Source organism: Pipistrellus kuhlii, unplaced genomic scaffold, assembly GCF_014108245.1.
Source record: "Pipistrellus kuhlii isolate mPipKuh1 unplaced genomic scaffold, mPipKuh1.p scaffold_m20_p_52, whole genome shotgun sequence".
NCBI lineage: Eukaryota > Metazoa > Chordata > Mammalia > Chiroptera > Vespertilionidae > Pipistrellus > Pipistrellus kuhlii.
Window position 1 is genome coordinate 2,206,239 of NW_023425554.1, and position 27,267 is coordinate 2,233,505.

General features: G+C 53.0%; 2 protein-coding genes across 2 annotated transcripts; both read right to left on the reverse strand.

Annotated features, from left to right (window-relative positions):
* Positions 1–13,701: 13,701 nt before the first annotated feature.
* On the reverse strand, positions 13,702–17,950 carry CCDC194 (coiled-coil domain containing 194). Its single transcript, XM_036415867.2, has 4 exons — positions 17,072–17,950; positions 15,144–15,240; positions 14,679–14,811; positions 13,702–13,869 (listed from the first exon to the last, which is right to left on the reverse strand). Exons 1-4 carry the CDS (start codon positions 17,399–17,401, stop codon positions 13,704–13,706), a joined length of 726 nt encoding a protein of 241 aa, XP_036271760.1. The 5' UTR covers positions 17,402–17,950; the 3' UTR covers positions 13,702–13,703.
* A 5,287-nt stretch (positions 17,951–23,237) lies between these two features.
* Positions 23,238–26,856, reverse strand: LOC118706587 (bone marrow stromal antigen 2). Its single transcript, XM_036416008.2, has 5 exons — positions 26,486–26,856; positions 24,415–24,490; positions 24,029–24,152; positions 23,630–23,763; positions 23,238–23,408 (listed from the first exon to the last, which is right to left on the reverse strand). The coding sequence occupies exons 1-4, from the start codon at positions 26,786–26,788 to the stop codon at positions 23,649–23,651; spliced, it is 618 nt and encodes a 205-aa protein (XP_036271901.1). The 5' UTR covers positions 26,789–26,856; the 3' UTR covers positions 23,238–23,408; positions 23,630–23,648.
* Positions 26,857–27,267: the final 411 nt, after the last annotated feature.

Consider the following 27,267-nt stretch of genomic DNA (forward strand, 5'->3'; position numbering starts at 1 on the left):
CGTGATGCCCACTCACAGGCTGGCTGGGAAGCTGCTGCTGTTACTACCATTTCCGGCTGGAAGCATTCTTTTGGGGCTCCGTGAGACGAGGCGCCCGATGGGTGGGAGCTGAGCTTCATTGGGGTCACCCCCAGGTGGATAGGCAGGAGATTTGGAACCGAGGAGCAAAGAGTTCTGAGTGGGCCCTCCTGCCTGTCACCCCAGAGCCAGGAGTTCCAGGGAAACCTCCGTGCTGGGCGATGCCAGAGCCCCCAAGTGGCATCCGCCCCAGCCCCAGCCCCAGCCCCAGCCCCAGCCCCAGCCCCAGCCGGGAGGGGCCCTCAGGCTTGAGGAGACTGAGTGGGACACAGCCCCCAGCCCCAAGGGGTCATGGGGGCTGAGGCGTAAGGGACAAGGAGATGGGATTGGTGTCCATTGCCTGGTGGGGAGCACAGCTGGGTACAGGCTGCTGCAGGGGGACCCATCCCCCCGTTGGCCACCGTGATGGAGTGGGGGGTGGTTGACAATGGGGAGGGGTCCCCCAGGGTGGTGTTCATCCAGGAGGCGGAAGCTGTGCGGGGAAGGAGGAAGTTCCCAGGGGCAGGCAGGAAACCCCTGTCTGACCTTTGGCCCTCACAGCTACCCAGCGGTTCCTGATTCCCAGACCCTTCCCAGCTGGCGAGTGCAGGGAGGAGGGTTGGGGGCTGCAAGCCGTGGCCAACCAGCTGTTCCTGCAGGCTGGCCAGGCCCACAGGCCCCGCACCCACCCCCAGGGGTGTGAGACCAACACCTTCCCCTTCCTTAGGGGCCTCTGGGGCCGTGGAGGCCGAGAGAATTGAGTGAATTTCGGGCTGCCACTTGGAGCTCCGGTTAAGTTCGGGCTGTGCCGGTGCCAGTGTGTGACCTCAGGCCAGCGACCTCTTCGCCGGGCCTCAGTTCCCTCCTGTCTGAAACGGAGGCGACAGAGCCAGTTGTAAAACACTGGCACGGTGGTACTTTTTTTGTTGCTGTTTAAATATATTTTTATTGATTTCAGAGAGGAAGAGGGGAGAGAGTGATAGAAACATCACTGATAAGATAGAATAATTGAGTGGCTGTCTCCTGCATGCCCCACCCTGGGGATCGAGCCCACAACCCGGGCATGTGCCCTTGACCGGAATCGGACCTGGGACCCGTTAGTCCGCAGGCCGACGCCTTATCCACCGAGCCAAACCAGCTGGGGCACGGTGGTACTTCTTTAAGGCGGAGCAGATGGATCGTGTGCAGCCTGTGATGCCGGGCTGAGGAACGGAGGCACCAGGCTCCAGGCCTGTGGGAACACGGGGAAAAGGGGCAGGAAGGGGTAGAGCCTGAGTGACAGGGGTCCAGGGGAGCAGTGCAGGCAGGGAGGCAGTGCCCGCCAACGCCAAGAGGTGGGACAGTCTTGGCGTGTAGTTAGGATCATGGCTGTCCATGATGTAGTGAAGGTGGTGCATATGTATGGGTCTGTATGAACATGAGGAAAAGGAAAGGCAACCCAAAACTCCCCAAAAAAGTAAGAAGCCACCTGGACATGATGGTGCCGAAGTGCTACAATCCTGAGCAATTGCTACAAGGTCAGAACAAGAGTTTGATTTTATTTATTTATTTATTTAAAATATATTTTTTATTGATTTAAGATAAAGAGGATGGGAGAGGAGGAGAGATAGAAACATCAAGGATGAGAGAGAATCCTCCATTGGCTGCCTCCTGCATGCCCCCTACTGGGAATTGAGTCCACAACCCAGGCATGGGCCCTGACTGGGAATTGAACCTTGACTTCCTGGCTCTGAGCCACACAAGCCGTACGGGAAATGGATTTTTGATCTTAGCCCTTAGACCAAACTCATATGACAGCCAATTAGTTAAATGGATATTAAAATGAGGCAGGAGAATGGCTTCCCAAAGTGCTGGAATGTGGCGCAGAACAGAGTTTTAAATATACACACTAATGCTGTCATATGGAGACCAAAAAGAATTTCTGTTTCTTTTTGGAAATTTGATCTCACATCTTTGATTAGTAATGTTTTTAAGATATATATTTTTATTGATTTTAGAGAGGAAGGGAGGGAGAGAGAGAGAAACATCAACGATGAGAGAGAATCATGGATCGGCTGCTTCCTGCAGGCCCCCTATTGGGGATCGGGCCCCCAACCCAGGCATATGCCCTTGACGGGAATCAAACCCATGACCTGGGTCACTGTCTATGCTCAACCACGCCATCAGAGGATACTTTTCCATTTATTTATTTTTTTAATAGAGTATGAAAGGGAGGGGGAAAGATACAGAGAGAAACATCGATGTGACAGAGACACATCGATGGGTTGCCTCCCGAGACCCGGGTCAGGATCTCTGCAACCAAGGTACGTGCCCTTGACTGGAATCAAACCCGCAACCCTTCAGTCCGGGGATCCAACACTCTATCCACTGAGCCAAACCTGCTAGGGCAGTGATCTTCCTTCTTCCCTTCCCTCCCTCCCTTCCTTCCTTCCTTCCTTCCTTCCTTCCTTCCTTCCTCCCTCCCTCCCTCCCTCCCTCCCTCCCTCCCTCCCTTCCTTCCTTCCTTCCTTCCTTCCTTCTTCCCCCCCTTCCTCCCTCCCTCTTTTTCTTTCTTTCTCTTAAAATATATTTTATTGATTTTTTACAGAGAGGAAGGGAGAGGGATAGTGAGTTAGAAACATTGATGAGAGAGAAACATCGATCAGCCGCCTCCTACTGGGGATGTGCCCGCAACCAAGGTACATGCCCCTGACCAGAATCGAACCCGGGACCTTTCAGTCCGCAGGCCGACGCTCTATCCACTGAGCCACACCGGCCAGGGCAGTAATGTTTCTTTTTAATCACTTGCTTCAGTAGCTAATTTTTTTTTAAAGTTCTCAAATATGTCTCAAATTTTAATAAGATCTCTATATATACACTTATTTGCTCCTAAACATGAAAATAACATATCAAAAATAACTTGTTACTATTTAAATTTTTAAAAACCAGAGGATTAGTTAATGCACCTTGTGTTAATTATGCTCTAGCCAAACTCCTCAATGTTTTCTTTCTCACATTCCTTCTACACAAGTTACTTGGCTTCTAATACTTCATGTTGGGTTTCATCTTACTGACTTCAGCTTCTAAAACCCACCAGTAATACTTGACTTATTGGTGCTTCTTTGGGTCAAATGAAAAAAGTGGAACTGAACTATCAAGATGTTTATAGTCATTCAAATATAAATTACATAGATGAAAGGGTTAAAGAGAATAAAACGGGGCCGAGAAAGCTTGTGCTTAGCCGATATCTTGCAGAAAGCTTGCAGCCTTGAGCACGGCCCCGCCTAGATAGCCACTACACAACTGATGCCGGGAGGAACCAGGGACGGGCTGGACCCTTACATCAGCAGAACGGCTTGCAGCTGTTGATAAAAATAATAAGTTATTAATAATTAATAAAACTCTGCCTCTCCCTCCCTTTCTTGGTCTCAGCTCACCTGCACCCAGGTGCCTGAAATAAAACTTTCTTTGATACATTACCGACTCATGTCATTGGTGCTTGACCCCGGCCCACTCCGAACCTTTCCATAGATTCCTTATAGGTTACTGGTCTCAAGGTAGACAAGAAAGAGATGCAAGAAAAAAACACAGCAGAGAACGTACATGGTAGGTTATCAAAATATTGATAGACAGTCTGTCCTAGCATAGAGTAGCTTTCCCAAGCTGCTGCCATATGATCCTAAAATTACTAGCAAGAAAAAAACAAACAAACAAAAAAAACAAAACAGCACAAGAATAAGTTTATGGCTAACTTGACGCCATATCCTAATTATTCTCCATGCGAATGTTACCGGAAGGATCTCCATGATGTAGGCCAGAGGTCGGCAAACTCATTAGTCAACAGAGCCAAATATCAACAGTACGATTGAAATTCCTTTTGAGAGACAAATTTTTTAAACTTCTAACGCCACTTCTTCAAAGTGGTACTTTGTGGAAGAGCCACACTCAAGGGGCCAAAGAGCCGCATGTGGCTCGAGAGCCGCTGTTTGCAGACCACGGATTGTAGGCAATAATGACAGTTACTTCTAAGTCTTCTGAATCTAGATTCAGTCCCAGTGCTCCTCTCCTGTGGGTCTTTCCAAAGCAGAGACAGGATGTGACATTGAATAACCAAAACGTCCTTGGCATCCTTTCTTTCTGAATAGTTGCCCGTGTCCATGATCCATGCTACTTCCTGTAGAGCACATGTGTCAAACACAAGGCCCACAGGCCAAATCGTCCCGCCAGGCCTTGCAATGTGGCCCGCACCGCGCTGTCATCACTGCACTCCGCTGCGTTTCCATCACAATGACAGTTTATGACTGTTCAGTAAACCATTCGGCCCGCGATTTAGGCTGGATTTTAGATTTTGGCCCCTTCTCTGATTGAGTTCGACACCCCTATGTAGAGGATGCCTTGCTCCAGACCCAGCCTGAGCCCTTGCAGGTCCTTCTCTGTGTCCTGCTGTTTTGGTGAATATTCTGGAAGAAGCGAAGGGAATTTGGCACTAAGGTTTTTTGCTAGTACTTCTGAGACAGGTGGGGAGGCAGTTGAATCTTCTCCACTGGGCATCTGAGAAGATTCTGGGGATCGAGCCCTCTATCTGTGCATGTGCCCTGACCAAGAACTGAACCAGTGACCTTTTGGTTCATAGGTTGATGCTCAACCACTGAGCCACCCTGGCAGGGATAGATTTTTTTTAAATAAAAAAACTAGCCAGGACCGATTTGGCTCAGTGGATAGAGCGTCGGCCTGCGGACTGAAAGGTCCTGGGTTCAATTCCGGGCAAGGGCATGTACCTTGGTTGCGGGCACATCCCCAGTGTGGGGGGGTGCAGGAGGAAGCTGGTCGATGATTCTCTCTCATCGATGTTTCTAGCTCTCTATCCCTCTCTCTTCCTCTCTGTGAAAAATCAATAAAATATATATATTTTTAAAAAACAACAACAGCAAAAAACAAAAACTAATGATATGCCAAAACTAGTTTGGCTCAGTGGATAGAGCGTCGGCCTGTGGACTGGAAGGTCCCGGGTTCGATTCCAGTCAAGGGCATGTACTTACCCTGTTTCCCCGAAAATAAGACAGTGTCTTATATTAATTTTTGCTCCCAAAGATGCGCTAGGTCTTATTTTCAGGGGATGTCTTATTTTTCCATGAAGAAGAATACAGTACACATTTATTGTTAAATGAAAGTAAAGGAAATTACCTATATACGGTACGGTAGTACGGTAGTTGTCAACACAAACCAGACAAACTGTGAATCCTATAGTATCAAGAATTTACTCATTTATTCAATGACAATCATGTCATCATCTTCTGGAACATCATCATAACAATCCAATTCCTGAATTTCCTGGTGAATTTCTTGTCAGTCCATTTCTTTCAGAATCAGTGGATCAAATCTCTCATGTTTAGCCTAGGGGGGCCTTATTTTGGGGGGGAATGCCTTATATTTCACTCAGAAGGAAACCTGTAAGTAGGTCTTATTTTCGGAGGATGTCTTATTTTCGGGGAAACACGGTAGGTTGTGGGCACATCCCCAGTAGGAGGTGTGCAGGAGGCAGCTGCTCTCTCATCGATGTTTCCAGCTCTCTGTCCCTTTCTCTTCCTCTCTGTAAAAAAATCAATAAATTATATTAAAAAAATAAACACACAAAAACAACAACTAATGATGTAACTTCCTCTGTTTGCTCAACATTATGTCTTTGGAGTTTGTTTATTCCCTTTGCCTCCTGTTTTGCACTAGATACAATCCTATCTAATAAAGAGGGAATATTCTAATTGACCCTCATTGCCCGAAACCAATCATTGTCTCACTAATAGAAAGAGGCTGGTCAACCTTGAAGCTCTGAAAGGTCAGAGCCAACCACACCCCATCTAATTGAGATAATAGTAACTGAGTCAACTTCCCCATCTTGTAATCATGTAAATCCTTACTGATATGATAATCCGCTTATTACCTGCCTAAGGGCTATGGGTGTTTCTCAAAGCTGCTTAAGGGTAATGGGTGTATCCCATAGCAGCCTCAATAGAAGGGATAGCAAGGCCAGAGCCTAGAGCGTCTTCCCACTAGAGATTGACTCCCGCCTGGCCCACCATTTGTCCCAAATTAACTCTTTTCTAGTCTCTCTCTTCATTTCAGTGTGTGGCCTCCTCCGGAAGCCGGGCCCTGAGTGGGCCCTAATCATGTGGGTCGTGTTAAGGGTTCCCACACCTCATGCCATTGCAAAGATGGCAGTGCCCACAGCCAATAAGGAGGGAATATGCTAATTGACTGTCACACCCTCAAAGATAGCAGTGCCCACAGCCACAAGAAGGCAGCGCCCAGACCCCTCAGCCCCCAGCTGCCCAGGGCCAGCTCGAGCCAGAGGCATGCCTCGAATGGTGGCTGCCCCATTGCCCAGGGCTGCCTGAGGCTCAGGTAACCAGGGCTGGCCGAGGCTTGCGCTGCTGGCAGTGGCAGCAGCAGGGGTGTGATGGGGCGTTGCCTTCCCCTGATCACTGGGTACCCTCTGCCTCTGAGGGCTCCCGGACTGCAAGAGAGGGCAGGCTGGGGTGAGGAAACCCCCCTCCCCCACTCCAGTGCATGAATTTTCATAGACCAGGCCTCTAGTACATTAATAATTATCAATGGGCATTTAGACAGTTTCTAAAAACTTCTTTTCTAAAATTTTTGTTCCAATGAACAAAATAAGATTTGGTATCAAATCCCCACAAAGGAAATCACTGGGTCCCAGAGCAGTCACATTTTACATTTTGGCAGCTGTCACCAAATTGTCCTCCAAAGAGGTTGTTTTCATTGACACCCGTGCCAACAGTGTCTAAACTCTCCAAAAACAGACTTTCTGAACCCATTCTGCCTGTGTCCCAGGTCAGAAAATTCCAGAGGGAGGAGGCGAGCAGTCCTCGGATTCACATTCCTTCGCAGGCATTGGCCTTGAGGTGAGTGGTTTTTTCCCTGAAGATAATTTATCTTCACAGGAAATTTTGTGCATGAACCTATCTGAATTTCCTCAGAAGTCCATCCCCAAATTAGGTATCAACGTTGAGTCTTTAAAAAATGAAACACAACCATTCTGGCTTTCTTTGTTTGGGCGGAGAAGGGGAAGCTGCCAGAAGGAAGTCAGCTCTATCACTAAATGAAAACAGACAGATCCTTCTGGAGACACGAGGGTCTGAACAAACCAAAGGAAACAAACAACAGCTCTCACAGACCTTCTGGAAGGGCTCTGAGGAGGTGATATTTCTGGTGAAGAAACATTTCAGCAAAGATCAGAAGCCTCGCCCGGCCGGCGTGGCTCAGGGGCTGAGTGTCCATGATGTATGAACCAGGAGGTCAGGGTTCAGTTCCCGGTCGGGGTATATGCCTGGGCCTAGGCTCCATCCCCAGTGTGGGTGTGCAAGAAGGCAGCTGATCAATGATTCTCTCTCATCATTAATGTTTCTAGTTCTCTCTCCCTCTCCCTTCCTCTCTGAAATCAATAATATCCTATCTAATAAAAGTGTAATATGCAGATTGACCATCACTCCAACACAGCAAGATGGCTGCCCCCATATGGTCAAAGATCCTGCCCCCATGTGGACACAAGATGGCCACCACAAGATGGCCAGCAGGGGAGGGGTGTTGGGAGGCACCAGGCCTGCAAGGGAGGGCAGTTGAGAGGGACCAGGTCTGCAAGGGAGGGCAGTTGGAGGTGATCAACCCTGTAGGGGAGGGCAGTTAGGGGTAGTCAGGCCGACAGAGGAGGGAAGTTGGGGGCAAACAGGCTGGCAGGGGAGCAGTTAGACATCAATTAGGCTGGCATGGGAGTGGTTAGGGAGTGATCAGGCTGGCAGGCAGAAGCAGTTAGGGACAATCAGGAAGGCAGGTAGGCGAGCAGTTGGGAGGCAGCAGTCCTGGATTGTGAGAGGGATGTTTGGCTGCCGGCTTAGACCTGATCCTGGTGGGATCTGGTCTAAATGGGCAGTTTAACATCCTTTGAGGGGTCCCAGATTGGAGAAGGTACAGGCTGGGCTGAAGGACACCCCCTCCCCCAACCCGTGCACAAATTTCGTGCACCGGGCCTCTAGTGTGTGTGTGTGTGTGTGTGTGTGTGTATAGTCAGAAGCTTCCACATTGATGCCAATGTGCCTGGTTTGATTAAATCTAGTGGTACGAAGCTTGTGCTTTTGAAGGTGACAGAGGAGAAGAGAGCCCCTTGGCGGGGGACAGCCTGTCCTTGCTGGGCTTCTGTGTTCCGGGCTGAAAAAAGATGACCCACTTTCTTACCTGGAACTGAAGGGCTGGCGAGGTCAGCCTGCTGCTGTCCCAGGCGCTCTCTGCCCACAGCGGCACCAAGGTTACTCTTCCTCTCCCCATTCCTGCCTCTGCAGCCACAGAGGGAGGTTCCAGGGCTACTGACCACGGACAGGCGGACAGGCGAGGCCAGGCAGAGACCTGGGAAGGTGAGCTGGCAACGGGGCTGGGGACATGGTGACAAAGAGAGCCTCAGAGGCAGAGGGACGGATGGGGACTTGGGATGGAAATGAGGTGGCGAGATGAGGCAGCACAGAGCAAGGCCAGGCCAGAGGCAGGCTCTGTGGAGTGGAAAGCAGGAGGGGGGTGGGCCCAGGAGGCAGGTCCCACCAAAGAGTGCTGTTTGCCCCCTCGGACAGCTGGGGAGCCTTAGAGCAGCCAGACGCCTGGGGCTCTTCTCCCTAAATTACCCCAAATCCCGTGGGTTTCTCCAGGGGTTCAAGCTCCCTCTGCTCTTTCTCCCTTACCAGATCTGTCCGCGCCTTTCCTGCTCACACACCTGCTATGGTTTCCCATTTCCCGCCACCCATGGAGCTGAGCTTCAGGTGTTCTGCGGGGATGGTCTCGTGGAGCCAGCAGAGTAAGTGACTAATAATGATAATTTTCAAAAATCGTTACCACTGATTTTTAAAAAATATATTTTATTGATTTTGTACAGAGAGGAAGGGAGAGAGATAGCAAGTTAGAAACATCGATGAGAGAGAGTCATCAATCAGCTGCCTCTTGCACACCCCCTACTGGGGATGTGCCCGCAACCAAGGTACATGCCCTTGACCGGAATCGAACCCTTCGGTCCCCAAGCCGGTGCTCTATCCACTGAGCCAAACCGGTCTTGGCGCTTACCACTGACTTTTAGAGAGAGTGGGAAGGGGGAGGGGGAGGGAGAAAAACATCGATGTGAGAGAAGCTGGGCAATTGGTTGCCTTCCACACGCACCCTCATCGGCCATCGCTCTAACCATTGGTCTGGTGATGTTTTAGGCCCTAAGTCCAACCCTTGATGTGGATCAGCTCTTGGATCCACGGCTGGCTGCACAATGAGGAGATCTTAAGCCCAAGGCCAGTCTCCTGGTCTGCAGCCCTGGCTGGCTGACTGCAGAGGGAGAAGCCATTTATTTACTGCGCACTTCAGATTTATGCCAGGGCGGAGGGGTTCCCGACTCACCCTAACCCCAAGCTCTGTGCCTTCAGCAGGCAGCAAACAGGCGGGAGGCTGGGGCGCCCCCTGGTGGCCACATCGGGACATAGCGGCTAGAGCTCTTTTTTTTTTTTTCTTTTCAAAAAAAATTTAAAAACATATTTTATTGATTTTCTACAGAAAGGAAGAAAGAGGGATAGAGAGTTAGAAATATCGATGAAAGAGACACATCGATCAGCTGCCTCTTGCACACCCCCTACTAGGGATGTGCCCACAACCCAGTAGGTGCCCTTGACTGGAATTGAACCTGGAACCCTTCAGTCCGCAGGCTGATGCGCTACCCACTGAGCCAAAGCAGTTTTGGTTTTGGAAGAGGCTGGCGCTCTGACTCCTCTCCTCAGCCTCACTTCCTCCTTTGGGGCGGGGCTCAGGTAAAGATCCTGATCAGGTACAAGCCCCAGGTTGGTGGGGGGAAATGAGCATAACTAGCTGGGGTGTGTGTGTGTGTGTGTGTGTGTGGTGTGTGTGTGTCAGTTTTCATGGCTCCTACTCCTCTCACCAGCCTCTTCAGAAGATTTCCAGAACAAAATTTAAAATTTTTAAAAATATATTTTTTATTGATTTCAGAGAGGAGGAGAAAGGGAGAGAGAGAAAGAAACATCAATGATGAAAGAGAATCATTGATCAGCCGCCTGCTGCATGACTTCGACTAGGGATCAATCCTGTCAGGGGATGGAGCCCTGACTGGGACTCCAACCGTGACCTCCTGGTTCAAAAGTCGAGGCTAGACCACTGAGCCACACCGGGCCAAAGTTTAGCATTTTAAAGGTAATGCATGTGCATGATTTAAAAAAATACAAACATTACACAAAGATATACAGAGAAACACGAGACTGCCTATCCCACTAACCCCCAGTCCCAACCCCTCGGGCCCCGCCCGCTCCCCACAGAGGCCACAGCCGTGACCAGTGCTTCCTTTGGAAATATTTGGATACAAGTCTCCCCAGAATTATTGCCCTCCTGCTTTTTATATTATGAGTCTCCCAGATCTGCTTTGGCCTTTTAAAGAGTTGTATAGTATCCTACTGTGTGAATGGACACTCACTTAAAGTCCCCAATTTGCCGACATTGAGGCTGTTCCCAATTTAAAAAAAAAAATTTAAATTTATTTTTAGAGAGAGAGAGAAGGAGAAGGAGAGGGAGAGAGGGAAACATTGATTTCTGCATGCAGCCCGGGCATGCGCTCTCACCAGGAATAGAACTGGCAACCTTTTGGTGCACGGGTCGATGCCCACCCACTAGCCACGCCGGCCAGGGCTATTTTCAGTTTTGTTTTTGCAATGACCAAAAATGTCGTGATAATGTCCTCTTCCTCCCTCTCCTTTTTAAAAGTACATTTTAAATTTTGAAGTAATTTTAGATTTACAGAAAATTTGCAGAGACAATACAGAATCCCTGAATAGCCCTCACCAAGCTTTATCCATTGTTAGCATCTTACATACCACTAGAGGCCTGGTGCACAAAATTCGTGCACGGGGGCGGGGTGGGGTGGGATCCCTCAGCCTGGCCTGCACCCGCTCTCAATCTGGAACCCTTTGGGGGATGTCTCACTGCAGGTTTAGGCCCGATCCCACATTGGGCCTAAACTGGCAGTCAGACATCCCTCTTGAAACCCGGGACTGCTGCTCCTAACTGCTTGCCTACCTCCCTGATCACCCCTCACCACTCTGCCTGCCTGCCTAGTTGCCCCTAAGTACTCTGTCTGCCTGCCTGATCCCCCCTAACCGCCTCTGCCTCAGCCCTCACTGCCACGGCTTCCTCCGGAAGGACATCTGGAATGACCTCCGGAAGGTCGTTCAGTTGTCCAGTCTAATTAGCATATAACGCTTTTATTATTATAGACGATTCCTTTGTCAAAACTAGCAAATTAACCTTAGCATATACTATTAACTAAACTCCAGGTTTTATTTTATTTACCCACTAAGTGTTTCTCTGTTCCAAGATCCAACCCAGGATTCTGCATTGCATTTAACCCATCCGTTGTTTCTGATGTGTCTGTGTGCATCTGTCTGTGGGAAGCAGCCGGAGGGGGAACGGATGGTCGAATGGCATTTGCACTTTGATGGTGAGAGTCTAGAAAACTGCCACAGGCCTTCCGCCTGTGCTGCGTGGGTCTGCTTGTTTCCCCTCAGCAGTGCCAGCACAGTGTATTTGCGAATGTTTAACCTATTTTCGTTTTTTATCTTTGCCAAACTAGCTGGTGGAAAGTGGTACCACCTGTGGTTTCCATTTGCATTTCTTTTCCAGGAGTGAGGAGCCGGGTGCTTTGTTGGCATGTTTCCGTGAACTGACTGTTCATGTTCTTTGTCATTTTTCTATAGGTTATTATTATTATTTTTTTGCTTAATTTATAAGAGCCCCTTACATAATATGGAAATGATTCCTGGGTATGAAAAACAGCAACGATCTGAATGAGTCTTTCTTTTCTTCCAAACGATTTTCTAGCTAGTTGCTGAGACATAGGAAAGTTCAGTTCTTTCTTTTGGGTCTTCTATATATAAAACCATACCACCAGCAGGTAATATTATTAGGTTTAATGGTTTCTGATAATGCCAACCAAAAATTATAAGGAAACTCAGACTCCACAGAACGACTGGCCGGGCTTTTTAAAAAATGCAATATTATGAAAGGCAAAGACACACGGAGGAAAGTTCCAGAGTAAAGCAGATGACAGCGACTTGATGAATAGTGTGTGAGACAAAAGGCCCCTTTGTTACAAAGGACTTTATCAGAACAGCTGGCAAAATCTGCTTGAGGCTTGCAGATTAGATAACAGTGCTTTATTGATGTCCGTTTCCTGATTTTCATAACTGTACCATGACTATGTGAGAGAATGTCTTTGTTTTTAGAAAACACAAACTCAAATATTTATGGGAAAAGAGACATCATTTCGGCAAGTTTTTCATAAAGGTAAAAAGAGAGGGCGGGAGGAAGAGAGGGAAGGAGGAAGTGAGGGAAGGAGGGAGGGAGAAGAAGAAGAAGAAGGAGGAGGAGGAGGAGGAGGAAGAGGAGGAGAAGAAAGAAGACAGCAAAGCTGGTCAAAGTTAACATCTGTGGAATCTGGGTAAAGAGTGCCCAGGGATAACTTGTGCTCACCTTCCAATTTTTCTGTAAGTCTTACATTATGTCAAATATAAAAGTAAAATCCAAAAAAATATGAAATCACACCACATAATATTGTTATTTTAGCTGAAGCCGGTTTGGCTCAGTGGTAGAGCATCGGTCTGCAGACTGAAAGGTCCCAGGTTCGATTCTGGTCAAGGGCATGTACATTGGTTGTGGGCACATCCCCAGTGGGGGGGAGGGGTGTGTGTGTGTGCAAGAGGCAACTGGCCGATGTTTTCCCTTCCTCTTTGTTAAAAATCAATAAAATATATTTAAAAAATTGTTATTTTAATTATTTTTGACCTTATATAAACAGTGCTTTCACATGATTCAACCTATACACTCTCTTTCTCTTGTCTAATATTTAAATCCCTTGTTTTTCTTGTCTAATTGCATGGTCAGTGCCGCCAAAACAATATCAAACACTCGATAGCGGTTCTCTTTACCTTGTCCTGAATTTGATGGCCTTTTCAGAACTTTTCCCATTAGATCCATTAGTATGGTGAATTTTATTGACAAACTTCCAAATAGTGAACCATCCCGGCACCTCAGGTATAAGCCACTTCTGAGGTGACATATTTTAAAAAGTGTAACTCGGTTTTCTTCGCTAAAACATCATTTGGGAGTTTCGAACCATCACCCTACAGGAAGAGGGGCCTGCCGTTTTCTTACTGTGCTACCTTGGCCGGTTCTTGGTGTCAGAGAAAACCCACTCTCCACACCTGATTCCAACCTCTCATTTCACAAAGTAAACCGAGGCCCCGGGGGGAGAAGTGACCTGTGCAGGCCACCCCCCAGCCGGGCCTGGTCTCCAGTCCCCATGTCTGTGGGATGAGGGCACCACGATCGGTAGAGGGGACTCCAGTCCCAGGCCGGCCATACCGCAGTGGGCGTTTATGGACCCGGTCCCTGTGTGCAGAATGAGCTCAGGACGCGCGGGGAGAGAGCACGGACGGCGCCCCCTTTGTTTCCGTTCGGACGGTGGGTCTACAGCTGGGCGCCGATGGGCATGGACTGGGCACCTCTCCCAGCGCGGGCACCGAGGACCGTGCTGGCCGTCCCCCGGCCGGAGCCGGTCCTGGGCGGGCGGATCACCCGCGCGCGCGCCGCCGGCAGCCCCCCGAGGGGGTGGGGCGCGAGCGCGAGCGCGGGCGGGGGCTGGGCCGGGGGCGGGGGCTGGGCCGGTGCCGGGACCCCGAGCGGGGCCGGGGGTGCGGCTGTCTTCGCTGGGCGTCCGTCTCGGCTTCCAGGGCTTTGCTGCCGGGAAGGAGGGGCCGGTGAGAACGTGGACCCCGGCCCCCAGGACCCCCCGGAACTCTCCTCCTTTCCTGGGAACCCCAACCCTCAGGGTCCTCATCCTTCCTCCACCCCCCACCCCCCACCCCCGGCCACGCCCGGGTCCGCTTCCCCGAAGCTCGGCTCCAGATGCCCGGTCCCTCCCTCGATGCTTTTTTTCCCCGGCGCCCCCCCCATTACCTCTCCAGGACCCCCCCACCTCCCCAGGGCGCCCCCCATTACCTCCCCAGGACCCTCCCCCCACCTCCCCAGGGCGCCCCCCATTACCTCCCCAGGGCGCCCCCCATCACCTCCCCAGGGCGCCCCCCATCACCTCCCCAGGACCCTCCCCCCACCTCCCCAGGGGCCCCCCATTACCTCCCCAGGGCCCTCCCCCCACCTCTCCAGGGCGCCCCCCATCACCTCCTCAGGGCGCCTCCCCATTATCTCCCCAGGGCGCCTCCCCATTATCTCCCCAGGGCCCTCCCACCACCTCCCCATGGCCCTCCCCCCACCTCTCCAGGGCGCCCCCCATCACCTCCCCAGGGCGCCCCCCCATCACCTCCCCAGGGAGCTCCCCATTACCTCCTCAGGGCCCCCCAGATGCGTCCGACCCAAAGAACCCAGGCCTCCAGCGTGCTGGCCCCAACCAGGGGATCCCCTCTCCCAACATGCTCGCCCCGCTCCCCACCCCACTCCCCACCCCGCTCCCCACCCCGCTCCCCGCCCCAGGTTCCACCTGCAGGCCCCGCCCCCGGGTCCTCCCAAGGCCCCGCCCCCCTGCCACTCACACGCGCTCGCGCAGAGCCGCCTCCCGGGCCGCGCAGGCTCCGCCCTCCGCCTCGGCCGCGCGTGCGCGCCGCCGCTCCTCCTCCAGCTGCCGGGTGGTCTCGGCGGCCGCCGCCTCCTGCCGCGCCAGGGCCTCTGCGGGCGCAGCGGGCGGTCAGGGGACCCCGGGCTCCCGGGACATCAGCCTACCTTTGCTTTGTGTGAATGACGCTTGTGTGCTGTGTCCATGGCCTTTACGTGCCGCTGGACGTTCTAGGTTGGCGCTGCTTTTGGAAGTCGTTTAACATATTTGGTTGCATGTTGCGTTTTTGTGACTTGTGGCATGTCAGCTGCGTTTCTTTCACACGTGTTCGCCTTCGTTTGCATGTTGTTTGCGTGACGTGTCCACCTGTGCTTGTTTGCAACTAGAAAACTAGGCTCCTCCCACCTCTAGTCCCTCCCAGCACCCCTTCGCCCCAACAACACACCTGCCAGCGCCCCGTTCTCGGCGCCCATCTGAGTGCCCTGGGCCTTGGCCTCCTCCACCTCAGTCTTCAGTGTCTTCAGCTGGGTCTGAAGCCGGCTCTGCAGAGTGGAGGGGGCGTGAGGGGGGGGGGGGATCCTGGGAGGGCAGAGGGAGTGAATTGGCCCTGCTCTTTCTAGGGGAGACTGAGATGGCCCCGATGTTCCCTGAGCTTTGTTGGAATATCCTTTGGGGTCCTGTGACGTCTGGGATACCGCGAGGTGACAGCTGCCTGCCTGGAGGGAGGTCTCTGAGGTTCACCGCCTCCCAAGCGCTGGGGATGGGGAAAGGGTTTGGCTCTGCAGTCAGACTGTGGCTCCCATCCCAGCTGCCTCTAGACTTGCCAACGGGGGGTTAAAACCAACACCAGACCTTGTGGTTGTTGGCAGCGATGGCATTTGTGGGTGGTTTGTCACCCCTCGGAGACACTCTGCAAAGCAACTAGCCTGGCCTTCGAGCATCTTCCGTGGGGAGGCAACGTCAGAATCTGAACCGAGGGCAGGCGGCTCTTTGGCTGTCCCACATCCTTCCCTTAGGGAGGCAGGAAGGGGGCAAGGAGTCTGTTTTGAATTTTAAAATTCACACACAGCCCTACCCCTACTGGGCCCGGCACACAGAGGTACAGAGGTACGCAGTCCTTACTACCTGTGAATCGCTGGGACCTGGAGGATGGGCGTGGTTCCTGTGAGGCCGAGGGGTGGGAAAGGTTAAGAAAGTGTGAAGGAGGCGGCCAGAGAACAAGGGAGGAGGACCTGGCTGGCACCTCCTCCAAGACGCTAACTTTAGCCTCGTAATTACAGGTACATGAATGTCCTTTTCCCAAAATAGGGCCGGGACACTGGCTCGGAGGGAGGGGGCTGTGGAGTGGGCACTTGGGGGAGAGGATGAAACAGGCCCTCCGCAGGTGGGCTCTGGGCTGGGGGCTTCTCGACCCACCGCTGTTTCTCTGGCAAATGGCAGAGGACAGTGTGGCCTTCTGGGTCAGACGGTGTCGTACACGGTGACTGCCATAGCAGCAGCTGGGGTTATGGTGTGGTCCTCATTCTCAGAAAGGAATTGGGGAAATGCCTTGGCCGGTGTGGCTCAGTGGGGTGGGCGTCCCCCTGTGCACCGAGGGGTGGCTGGTTTTATTTCTGGTCAGGCTGGGGGCTCCATCTCTGATAGGGGGCATGCAGGAGACAGCCCGTGTTGGGCTCTCACACAATGTTTCTCTCTCCCTTCCTTTCTTTAAAAATCAGTAAAAAATCTTGCCAAAACCGGTTTGGCTCAGTGGTAGAGCGTCGGTCTGGGGACTGAAAGGTCCCAGGTTCGATTCCGGTCAAGGGCATGTACCTTGGTTGCGGGCACATCCCCTGGGTGGGGGGTGTGCTAGAGGCAGCTGGTTGATGTTTCTCTCTCATCGACGTTTCTAGCTCTCTATCACTCTCCCTTCCTCTCTGTAAAATATCAATAAAATATATTTTTTTAAAAAGGATAAGAGATCCTTCTATTTAAAAAAAAATCAGCAAAAAATCTTAAAAAAGAAAAGAAAAAAGAATTGGGGAAACTGCCCTAGGCGGTTTGGTTTAGTGGATAGAGAACCGGCCTGCAGACCAAAGGGTCCCGTGTTCGATTCCGGTCAAGGGTTGCAGGCTCCTCCCCGGCCTGGGGCCCTGGTGGGGGCTCTTGCAGGAGGCAACCAATCCATGTGTTTCTCTCACATGGATGTTTCTCTCTGTCTTCCCCTCTCTCTCCCACTCTCCCTGAAAACCAATGGGAAAAGATCCTTGGGTGAGGATTAACAACAACAACAAAAGAATTGGGGAAGCCAAGGCACAGGGGGCCTTCCTGTGGATGTATGCAGACCCCACCACCACGTTCTGGATGCCCCAACCCCCAACACTGCCCGCCTACCTGTCGGCCCTCACAGGCCCTGAGAGCCTCCTCCAGCTCCCGATGGACTCCCTGGGCCTGCTCCAGCTGCCTGGCCAGAGCGTCCTCGCGTAGCGCAGCCTCTGCCAGCTGTCGCTGCAGCTCCTGGACCTCCAGCGTGGGGTCCCCCCCGGGGGGCACCGTGGCGTTGACTCCCAGCTCCAGCTCCGGGCAGCGAGAGCCCCTGGAGGCGGCGGCCAGATTCCAGGCCAGCAGGGCCGCCCCGGCTGCAGCCGCAGCCAGGAACACGGCAGCCCCGCACAGGGCGAGCACTCGCCAAGCGTACCCCGGCTCCGGCCCAGGCTCGGCCATGCTGCTGTCCACGGCTCAGGCCTGGAGACGGCCACGGGCATTTAATTGGCACCTTAGGGCGCCAGGGACACCCACGGGTCCGCCCAGCCAGGGCGTGTTTCCCCAATCCTTTGGGAGGGGTTGGGTCCTCCCCAGGAGCCAGGCCAGGCCTGGGGTCCTGCACTCCAGCCCTGCCTCTGCCTCTGCGCGCTCTTCTCCGAGCTTCAGTTTGCCCCTCGGTGAAGTGGGAATGGCAGGAGGTCCTCAGTGACCATCACTTGGGCACATCCAGGCACAGGGGTCCTTGGCAAGGTGCCAGGGGCATATTGTCCCCATTCTGCTCCAGGAGAAACTGGGCTGTAAGACTAAAGGCTGCTCGACTGACCGGGTCAGGCTGTCGTAGGTTCTTTGACCAACTCTGAGGGCCCGAGGGAAGATATTATAGATGCGAGGGTGGACAGGCCACATCGCCCTGCTTATTCTCCACTGGGTCGCCAGGGGGCGATCTTACAACGTGAATCAGATCCAGGCCAGTTCACAAATCTCAGTATCAAATCTCCTCCTCCTCCACCCTCCTGCCTTCAGCTCCTCCTGGCCTTCATTTTTATTTTTATTTTAAAAATATATTTTATTGCTTTTTGTTTACAGAGAGGAAGGGAGAGGGATATAGAGCTAGAAACATCAATGAGAGAGAAACATCGACCAGCTGCCTCCTGCACTCCCCCCACCGGGGATGTGCCAGCAACCAATGTACATGCCCTTGACGGGAATCGAACCTGGGATCTTCCTCTATCCACTGAGCCAAACCGGTTTCGGCTTTTTTTCATTTTTAAAAATAAATTTTTATTGTTCAGATTATTACAATTGTTCCTCCCCCCCCCCCCCCCTATAGCTCCCCTCCACCTGGTTCCATCCACCCTCTGTCCTTACATGTCCCCCTCCCCCCACACTGTCCTCATCCATAGGTGTTCGATTTTTGTCCAGTTCCCCCCCCCCTTTCCCCCTGAGAATGGTCAGTCCACTCCCTTTCTATGCCCCTGATTCTATTATATTCACCAGTTTATTCTGTTCATCAGATTCCCCCCCCCCCTTGGTATTCACTAAAAGTTTTATTTCTTTAGGATTTCCTCCCAACCATTGTTTAAAAACCAAGTAACAGCAGAAACCGGTTTGGCTCGGTGGATAGAGCATCGGCCTGCGGACTGAAAGGTCCCGGGTTCGATTCCGGTCAAGGGCATGTACCTTAGTTGCGGGCACATCCCCAGTAGGGGGTGTGCAAGAGGCAGCTGATCGATGATTCTCTCTCATCCATGTTTCTAACTCTCTAGCCCTCTCTCTTCCTCTCTGTGAAAAATCAATAAAATATATTTAAAAAAATAAATCAACAATGGCATAAAAAAATCAACATTAAAAACCAAGTAACACACACCTGGGTGCGGGAGCTGGGAACGGCACCTCCCTCCTACTCACCACAGACAGCGGTGGGAAAGGGAGGAGGCTGGAGAGGTGGCTTACACGAGAGAGCAGCAGCAGGAATGGAAATGGTGACGTCACAGAGCCAGCTCCCTCCTCTCCGGGCCCTGGCTGGAGCTCCTATGGCGTGCGAGTGGGGAGGCAGAGGTAAAACCCACCCTGGGTCCTCCCCCTCCCCCACCCCTCCTCTCCCCCTCCCCTCCTCTCCCCCACCCCTCCTCTCCCTCACCCCTCCTCTCCCCCACCCCTCCCCTCCTCTCCCCCACTCCTTCTCTCCCCCTCCCCTCCTCTCCCCCTCCCCTCCTCTCCCCCACCCCTCCTCTCCCCCTCCCCTCCTCTCCCCCCTCCCCTCCTCTCCCCCACCCCTCCTCTCCCCCACCCCTCCTCTCCCCCCCCCCTCCCCTCCTCTCCCCCACTCCTTCTCTCCCCCTCCCCTCCTCTCCCCCTCCCCTCCTCTCCCCCACCCCTCCCCCCCCCCCCCCCTCCCCTCCCCCCTCCCCTCCTCTCCCCCACCCCTCCTCTCCCCCCCCCCTCCTCTCCCCCCCCCCTCCCCTCCTCTCCCCCACTCCTTCTCTCCCCCTCCCCTCCTCTCCCCCACCCCTCCTCTCCCCCTCCCCTCCTCTCCCCCACCCCTCCTCTCCCTCACCCCTTCTCAGACAGCCTCCCTGGGGGCTCAACCCATTTCTTCCCGCAGGAGACTGAGGCACACGGAGAGGAGGAAGTGGGAAGAGGAAGTCACAGGAGAGACAGGGAGATGGCATGAATGAAGGCAGAGGTGAGGTGTGGGCAAGGCCCCCACTTGGAGCCCCCTAGACACACACCACCCCCATGCCCATCCTGGGGACCGATGAGGAAGCCCCACCATCATGCGGCATTTGGGGAGATGAGGTGGGTATCAAGGCTGAGGGGCCCCAAGGTGGGCCAGGGTGTGGGCCTCGGTCAAACCCGTGCCAGTCACTGTGCTCCGAGTTGTATTCCAGCTTGGCACCCACGCACTTGACACCATCCAGCAGCATGGGTGTGCCTTATAACCGTGGTTTTGAACTCTGTATTCAGTCATTTGCTTTCCTCCATTTCTTTCATTTGTGACATGTTTCTTTGTCTCTGCATTTTGGCTGCTTCCCTGTGTTGATAGAGTGGCTTTGTGTGCTAGGTGTCCGATAGGGCCCAGTGGCTCAGCCTCGCCAGTTACCTGAGGTGGACACTCTTGGTGCTCCCCTTTGTGGGCTGTGTGCACACCAAGGTACATGCCCTTGACCGGAATCAAACCCAGGACCTTTCAGTCCACAGGTTGACGCTCTATCCACTGAGCCAAACCGGTCTTGGCCTCAGGTTCCTTTTGATGATCGCTCAGCTCTGCTGTACTTCAATGTGGTGTTTGACGGGTTCCCAGCTGCCTCCCCCATCAGACTGGATGAACCCCTAAAAGCAAAGCTCACATCTGCCTGGTTCCACTTTCCCAGCCCGGGGCCTGGCACACAGTGGTTGGGCAGGACATGTGAGCTGAGAGAACACTGTGAACTAGAATCTCCGTGTCCTGACTCCCCACCCTTTTATTCCTCATGAAGAAATCAGAGCCCAGAGAGGCCACGTCTCAGGCCGGGAGCACACAGCAGCCGCTGGTCACTGCCCCATTCCTGAGGGACTTGAAACCCCTGACTCAGTTGGCCGCAGCCAGCCAGGGAAGTGGGGCATTTTTAGGAAGGAGAAACATTTTTAATTGGGCCATTGTGTCGGGGTTTGTGGGGAGACATTGAACAGGTGAAATTCCTCTTCTTGGGCTTTGGGGCGGGCAACACTGTTTTTGGAACATTCTGGTAGCCCAGCTGGGAGTGGGAGTGGAGGCGGGGAGGAGGGAGAAGTGGTGAGTCATGTGGCCCCGTGGAAGGGTTTGCTTCCTGGAATCAAGGGAACATGTAGAAGGCAAGGGTTCAATCGCCTGAGCAGCTGAGAACCCTTGAGCAATTCTAGAAACTTCTCTGGACCCGTTTCCTCATTTGTTAGGCGAGGCTGGTGGGAGTGCACTGACTCAGGTGAGCTTTCTGAGCTCCCCCTGAGCCCTCCTGCAGGCTGGGGGTAGAGAAGGGGGGAGGGGCGCCCCAGCCTGGCTCTCTAGAGCAGAGGTTCTCACAGCACATGACTCTGACCCCCAGGGTCACTGATAGTTTCTCCAGGCAGCTCTTGTCACAACCTGGCCAGAGATACTGTGACCTCCTACCCATTCAGGGCAGCCTCCCCCTCCCGCCCCAGAGAGCACTCACCCCAGCTCAGATGTCCACAGCGCAGAGGTGGAGAAACCCTGCCCTAGAGTGTCAGAGTGAGGCAGGAAGGAAATTGACAAAGTCCATGCACAGAGACAGGGTCTGGGAGGTGGGGAGGTGTGAGCAGGGGAGGGGAGGGGACAAAAAAGCAGGGGAGCCTGTGTCAGGAAAGGTGTTTGGGGGTCCCTGGGTGGACAGCAGGGGCCTTAGAGGGGGATTTATTGACACCTCATTGGGGACTGCAGGATCTGAGGGCCGTGTAGAATTTTGACCAGACACAAGGGTCCTGACCCCAATGCCATGCACAGGAAGTCTCATGGACAATAGTCAGGATCTCAGTAGAAGATGGAGGAAGTAAGATAACACAGGAAGGAATTGGGGGCATGTGAGGATCCAAGAGAGTGGGTGAAGGGTCCATCAGGATGATGGCCCTCCACTCTGGAGAAGCAGACTCCCTGGAGGCAGGGATCTTAGGATGCATAAGAATTTGGGGGACAGAGGAGAGAGGTACATGGTGACAAATGCCCTGCCTGGGTGTGTCTGCAGATCCAGGTCTGAATCCCAGCCCCACACTTTCTGCCTTTATTTTTTTAATTGATTATTCTTTGTCAGATCCCGCCCATTGTCCTCATATTGAGGGATTGGTAGCTGAAGCAACATCCACCTGTCAATCTTATGTAACTTCTTGCTGATTGGCTATTATTGGAATTGCCTGCCTCTATGGGTAGATCCCAAAGTCTTAATAAAAGGGATAGCGAGGCCAGAGAGGTGTGCAGTTCTCCCAGCAGAGTGGGCTCCTGCCTGGCCCCCAATACCGCCAAATTAATATATTTTCTAGCCTCTTTCATTTGTGTGTGGCCTCCTCCAGGATCTGCACCCTGAACTTGAACCCTGAACCATGCGGGTCGTGAAAGGGTTTCCCACGATTCTTTATATTGATTGATTGATTGATTTTAGGGAGTGAGGGAGAGAAACATGATTTGGTTGTCTCAGTTATTTATGCACTCATTGACTGATTCTTGTCTGTGCCCTTACTGAGGATTGAATCGTGACCTTGACTTACCGGAAGGACACTACAACCACCTGAGCTACCCAGCCAGGGCTTAACTGAGTTTTAGAGACAGAGGAAGAAGAGGGGAAGGGACAGGGAAAGAGAGGGAAGCATCTACGTGAGACCAAAACATTGATTGGCAGGATCTTGCATGCCCCCTGGCCGGGAAGGAGCCTGCAACCCGGGCATGAGACTTGCCCAGGAATTGAACTGGCAACCTTTTGGTGCTTGGGAAGATGCACAACCACCTGAGCCACACCCAGCGGGGCCAGCCCTGCACTTTCCAGGGGAGGGGATGGGGAACCAGACAGGGAGTCCTTCTCCTCACAGCCTCGGTTTCCATGGAAAGGGATGGGGAGCAGGAGCCTCAGGAGACAGTGAGGAGAGAAGACTAGAATGCTGAGCACTGAGGAGGCACTGATGGGGCTGGGGGAAGGGTGGAGAGTCCTTTAGGATGAATCCATCGGAGAAGAGGGCTGTGTAGGCAGTGGGGTGGGTGGTAACTGCCCAACCCTGTGGGTTTCTGGGAATATTCCGGAGCAAGGAAGGCTGGGTGTAGACATCCAGGGGTCCCAGATGCTTGGGACGGACACAGTGATCCTCCAGGAAGTACAGAGTAAGTTCGTTCCCCCAAAAGGGGATGCTTACTTTGTGGAACCCAAAGACCCAGAAAAAGTTCCCTTCCAGAAACCATGACAGCAAAGGACAGATGCCCCCTCCCACTTCATGACCTGCCCAGATTGAAGGTGGGGGGAGGGGACAGCATTGGGCCAACTTCCATGCTTTCCATGACCCACCCCCTGCCACCTGGCCTCCCCCATCCGTCCCCTCCCCACAGCAGTGTTGGCCCTCAGGCCTGGCCAGGTCAGGGAACCCAGAGGCAAACAGGCGAGTCCAGGTGGTGGCCTAAGAGACAAGAAGGCCGAGTCAGGGCGGGATTGAGGCAACAGAACTCGCCCCAACCCCTCCATGAGCCTCACCCCACTCCTGCCTGGACCCTCCCTCTGCCACCCACAACGGGTGGGACTGGGTACCTGTCACTCCTCGAGTCAATTATTACGCAGACAAGGGGTTGAATGGTATCTGAAAATTTATTATAATAATACCGGCCAAGTGAGAGAGAGTGCCTTAGGACCAGGTTGTTATCTTTCCAAGATGAGAGGAGACTCAGAGAAGGAGCAGGGACAGCATTCTGAGGTTCATCCCCTTGGCCCTGGGCTCAGCCAGGTTAGAATGGCTTTGCCTGATCAGAAGAGAACATGGCGGTTAGCAGACAGGAATAACAGGATGGCATAGCGGGTCCCCACTGCTCTATTTCTGCCCCAACAGCTCCTCACTGAGACTCCTCCCCCTCCCTCCCTCCTAAAGGCCTCTCCTCGGTGCCCAGCCTCCTCCCCCAGGCAGGCCTTCACCCAGGCCCTGACTGTCCTAGCTCCTCCCATCCCCCTCCAGCCCCCTCCTCACCTGCAGGCTTCCTGGGACCTCAGGCCAGCAGGGCCTGGAGGCTCAGGGTCAGGAGCACAGGGGTCACGGAGAGACGGAGGCTGATCCCGGAGTTGGGGGGGCACTTGGCAGAGACCAAGGCCTCCTTCTCTTGTCTGAGGGGAAGATGGGACAATCAGCAGGCTGCCAGGCCTGGCTAAACTGGTGCTGGGCTCCAAGGCCCTCCACATCTGCTCTCCTTCCTCACCAATCACTGGGTTGGAGAGGGCCTGATGGTTCCCAGAGTTGGGTGGCTGGAGGGCCAAGGCTGGGACTCCAAGTTTGTCCCCAGGGCAAGGGGACTTTTCAGAGCCGAGGGGACCCTAGGTCTTGGGGTTGGAAGGTGGAAGGGGTGTGGCCTGGGGTGGTGGGTGTTCTGACCTTAGTTGTTTCACCTCCTCATATTTCTCCTGCAGCTCCGTGGATGTTTTCTGCAGCTCCTCGGATTTCTTATCTAGATCTGCGGATTTGTCCTGCAGCGACTGATTCAATGACTTGATCTGCTCTAAGGAGGGATAGAGAGTGTATGGCCACCATAGCCATGCCCCTCAATTGGCCCCACCTCCGGACAGGACCCCGCCTCTAGCCTGCCTTCATTTGGCCAGTGCACCTTGGAAGTCAGGCATGCCTGCCCCTTCCTACTCCCACTGGACTGGGTCCTGTCCCTCTCACCGGACCCCAATCCCAAGGCCCTCCCCTTCCCTCCTCTTCACACCTGATCTGCTCCTGCAAACTCCCTACTGGAGTCAGGCCTGTGTTTTCCTCACCTTGAAGCTTCTGCACCAGCTCCTGTTGCTTGCGGCCCCCAGCCTTCTCCTCTTCCAGGGAAATCTTCAGGGTCTCCTGGGATGCCATGGAGGAGGGAGGGTGTTGGAAACTGGGGCTCTTAGTCCTGGTGGGGTTGGCTGCTGTCCCTGGGCCCTGCCCCCTCCCCAGGCCCAAACCCCTTTCAGGATTCCTTCCAACCCTCTCTGAACCTGTCTCCACCCTGCAGAATGGCCACAGCCTCCCACCCTCCCAGGGAGTGTTCCTCAAAATGGGAATTTTGCCGAAACCGGTTTGGCTCAGTGGATTGAGTGTCAGCCTGTGGACTGAAAGGTCCTGGGTTCAATTCCCGTGAAGAGCATGTACCTGGGTTGTGGGCACATCCCCAGTAGGAGGTGTGCAAGAGGCAGCTGATCGATGATTCTCTCTCATCAGTGTTTCTAAGTCTCTATCCCTCTCCTTTCCTCTCTGTAAAAAAATCAATAAAATATATATTTAAAAAAATGGAAATTTCAAGCACCCTGCACTCCCCACTCCTGCACACACAGGAAATTGGAGGCTCTCTTGGCACAGGAGAGATTTCCAGATCTTCTGTGCAATTGTCCAAGAAGAGTTGGAGTCCCCTCAAGCCCAGAACACATGGGATTTCTGAACCCACGTTCTATGTCCACTGGGAGTTTCAAGGACCCCATATCGAGACCCCAGTTAAAATGCTGCCTCTTAGGGATGCAGTGGAAGTATCAAGGGCCCCTGCCTTGCTCTGGCCGGTAGCTCAGTTGTTAAGATTGTTATGCCAATATGACAAGGTTGTGGGCTCAATCCCTGGTCAGGGCGCATACTGAGAATCAACCAATGAGTGCATCAATAAGTGGGACAACAAATCAATGTTTCTTTCACTCTTTTTCTTCCTCTCTCTAAAATAAATGAATAAAAATAAAAATAAAGAGAGATGCAAATCAAAAGAATAATGCGGTACCATCTCACACCTGTCAGAATGGCCAAGATCAACAAATCAACAAACGACAAGTGTTGGCGAGGTTGGGGAGAAAAAGGAACCCTCATGCATTGCTGGTGGGAATGCAGACTGGTGCAACCACTGTGGAGAACAGTATGGAGTTTCCTCAAAAACTGAAAATGGAACTCCTATTTGACCCAGTGATCCCACTCCTAGGATGATATCCCAAGAAACTAGAAACACCAATCAGAAAGGATATATGCACCCCTACGTTCATAGCAGCACAATCTACAATAGCTAGAATCTAGAAACAGCCTAGGTGCCCGTCAGCAGATGATTGGATAAAAAAACCACGGTACATCTACCCAATGGAATACTATGCTGCCATAAAAAAAGGAATTCGCATCATTTGCAGCAACCTGGATGGAATTGGAGAACATCATGCTGAGTGAAATAAGCCAGTCAATGAAAGAGAAACACCACATGACCTCACTCATTTATGGATAATAAAGAACATTATAAACTGATGAACCAAAAGTTAGATAAAGAGACAGTAAAGCAACAAGCAGATTGTCAAATTACAGCGGGGAGGATAAGGAGATCTGGGGGAGATAAGAGATCAACCGAAGGACTTGTATACATGCATATAAGTACAACCAATGGACACAAAACTATGTGGAGAGAGGGCATGTATGGGAGGGGGGACAAAGGTAAGATATGTACACAGATAATAATTTAATAAAAATAAAAATAAAAAAATAAAGAAAGAAGCCCCCTGCCTTCTTCGGAGTCGGGTGGGGTCCCCATCCCCACCCCAGAGGGGATTTCTGCTTCCCTGTGACTGTGCCCGGGGGGAGTCCCCAGCCGCCCTAGACCAGTGTCCTGGAGTTTGCAGATTCATCCACATGTGACTGGGGATACTGAGGCCCCTTATTGGGTGCTCTGGAGTCCCCCTCTGGCTCCCCAAACCCTGGTGGGGAAATCCAGGCTCCCCATGGAGGGGCCTATGGGCAGGTTCAAGGTCTATCTCCATCTCCAGCTGGACCTGGGGTCCCCCAGCACCTGGACCCTGGGATCCTCCCAAGCACAGGGCCTCTCTAGGGGGGGCAGTCACTTACCACAGTCTGGTTACAAGTGGCAGCTTGGGCCTCAGTGCCCCGCAAGGCATCCTGGGCCTGGGTCAGCTCCTGCTCCAGGAAGTGGGTGATGTTTCGACACTCCTGCTCAGCTCGGAGGCCATCCTTGCAAGCTGGGCTATTGGCCTTGGCAGCGAGAACGCCGACCGCCACAAACAGACCCACCACCAGTAGGCCCAGCAGGACCCCCACAATCCCCACCCGCCCTGGCAGCTTGCGGTCCTCCAGCTTCTTGGAGTAATCATCCATGGCCACAGGGGAGTAGCGGCAAGAAGTGGGTTCCATTGAGAGGGATTCGTGGGATCAGGGGAGGGAGTTTGGAAAGAAACCTAGAACTTTTATACTTGCTGGGACTGCCCCCTTATTACCATAGGATCTATGCTGACCAATGAAAACTTGCAAAACCGGGCATCTGCAGGAAAAGGACAGTGTATCTTTCACTTTCATTTCCCAGAAATGAGGTGCGTTGTTGCTGCTACATTATTGGCTTGGTCCTTGTGGGCTGGCTGCTGGCTTGTGAGCTCCTGTGGGAGAGGACACCCCATCGCAAGGCCCTGCCCTTCTCCTGTGTCCCTGAAGGGGACAGAGGCAGTGACCGGAAGCCTAGGGCATGCCAGCCTTGAGTGCCTGTGGACTGTGACCTGAAGAGGCAGAGCCATCATTGGTCTAGTCCCCAGCTGGGGAAACTGAGGCTGAGAGGTGAGTGGTGGGCTGGGAGTGGGCAGGGCCGGGGACTCGCCCAAGAGGCTGGCGTTGGTGTCACT

Excerpts from the sequence above, each read along its gene's own strand:
- CCDC194 (XM_036415867.2), bottom strand. The coding sequence starts at position 17,401 with ATGGCCGAGCCTGGGCCGGAGCCGGGGTACGCTTGGCGAGTGCTCGCC. Across the intron at positions 14,812-15,143 it reads CGAGAACGGGGCGCTGGCAG|AGGCCCTGGCGCGGCAGGAG; the intron begins GTGTGTTGTTGG and ends CTGCGCCCGCAG. Across the intron at positions 13,870-14,678 it reads GCGGCTCTGCGCGAGCGCGT|CAAAGCCCTGGAAGCCGAGA; the intron begins GTGAGTGGCAGG and ends CCTTCCCGGCAG.
- LOC118706587 (XM_036416008.2), bottom strand. The coding sequence starts at position 26,788 with ATGGAACCCACTTCTTGCCGCTACTCCCCTGTGGCCATGGATGATTAC. Across the intron at positions 24,153-24,414 it reads GCTGGTGCAGAAGCTTCAAG|AGCAGATCAAGTCATTGAAT; the intron begins GTGAGGAAAACA and ends ATCCCTCCTTAG. Across the intron at positions 23,764-24,028 it reads GAGGAGGTGAAACAACTAAG|ACAAGAGAAGGAGGCCTTGG; the intron begins GTCAGAACACCC and ends TCTTCCCCTCAG.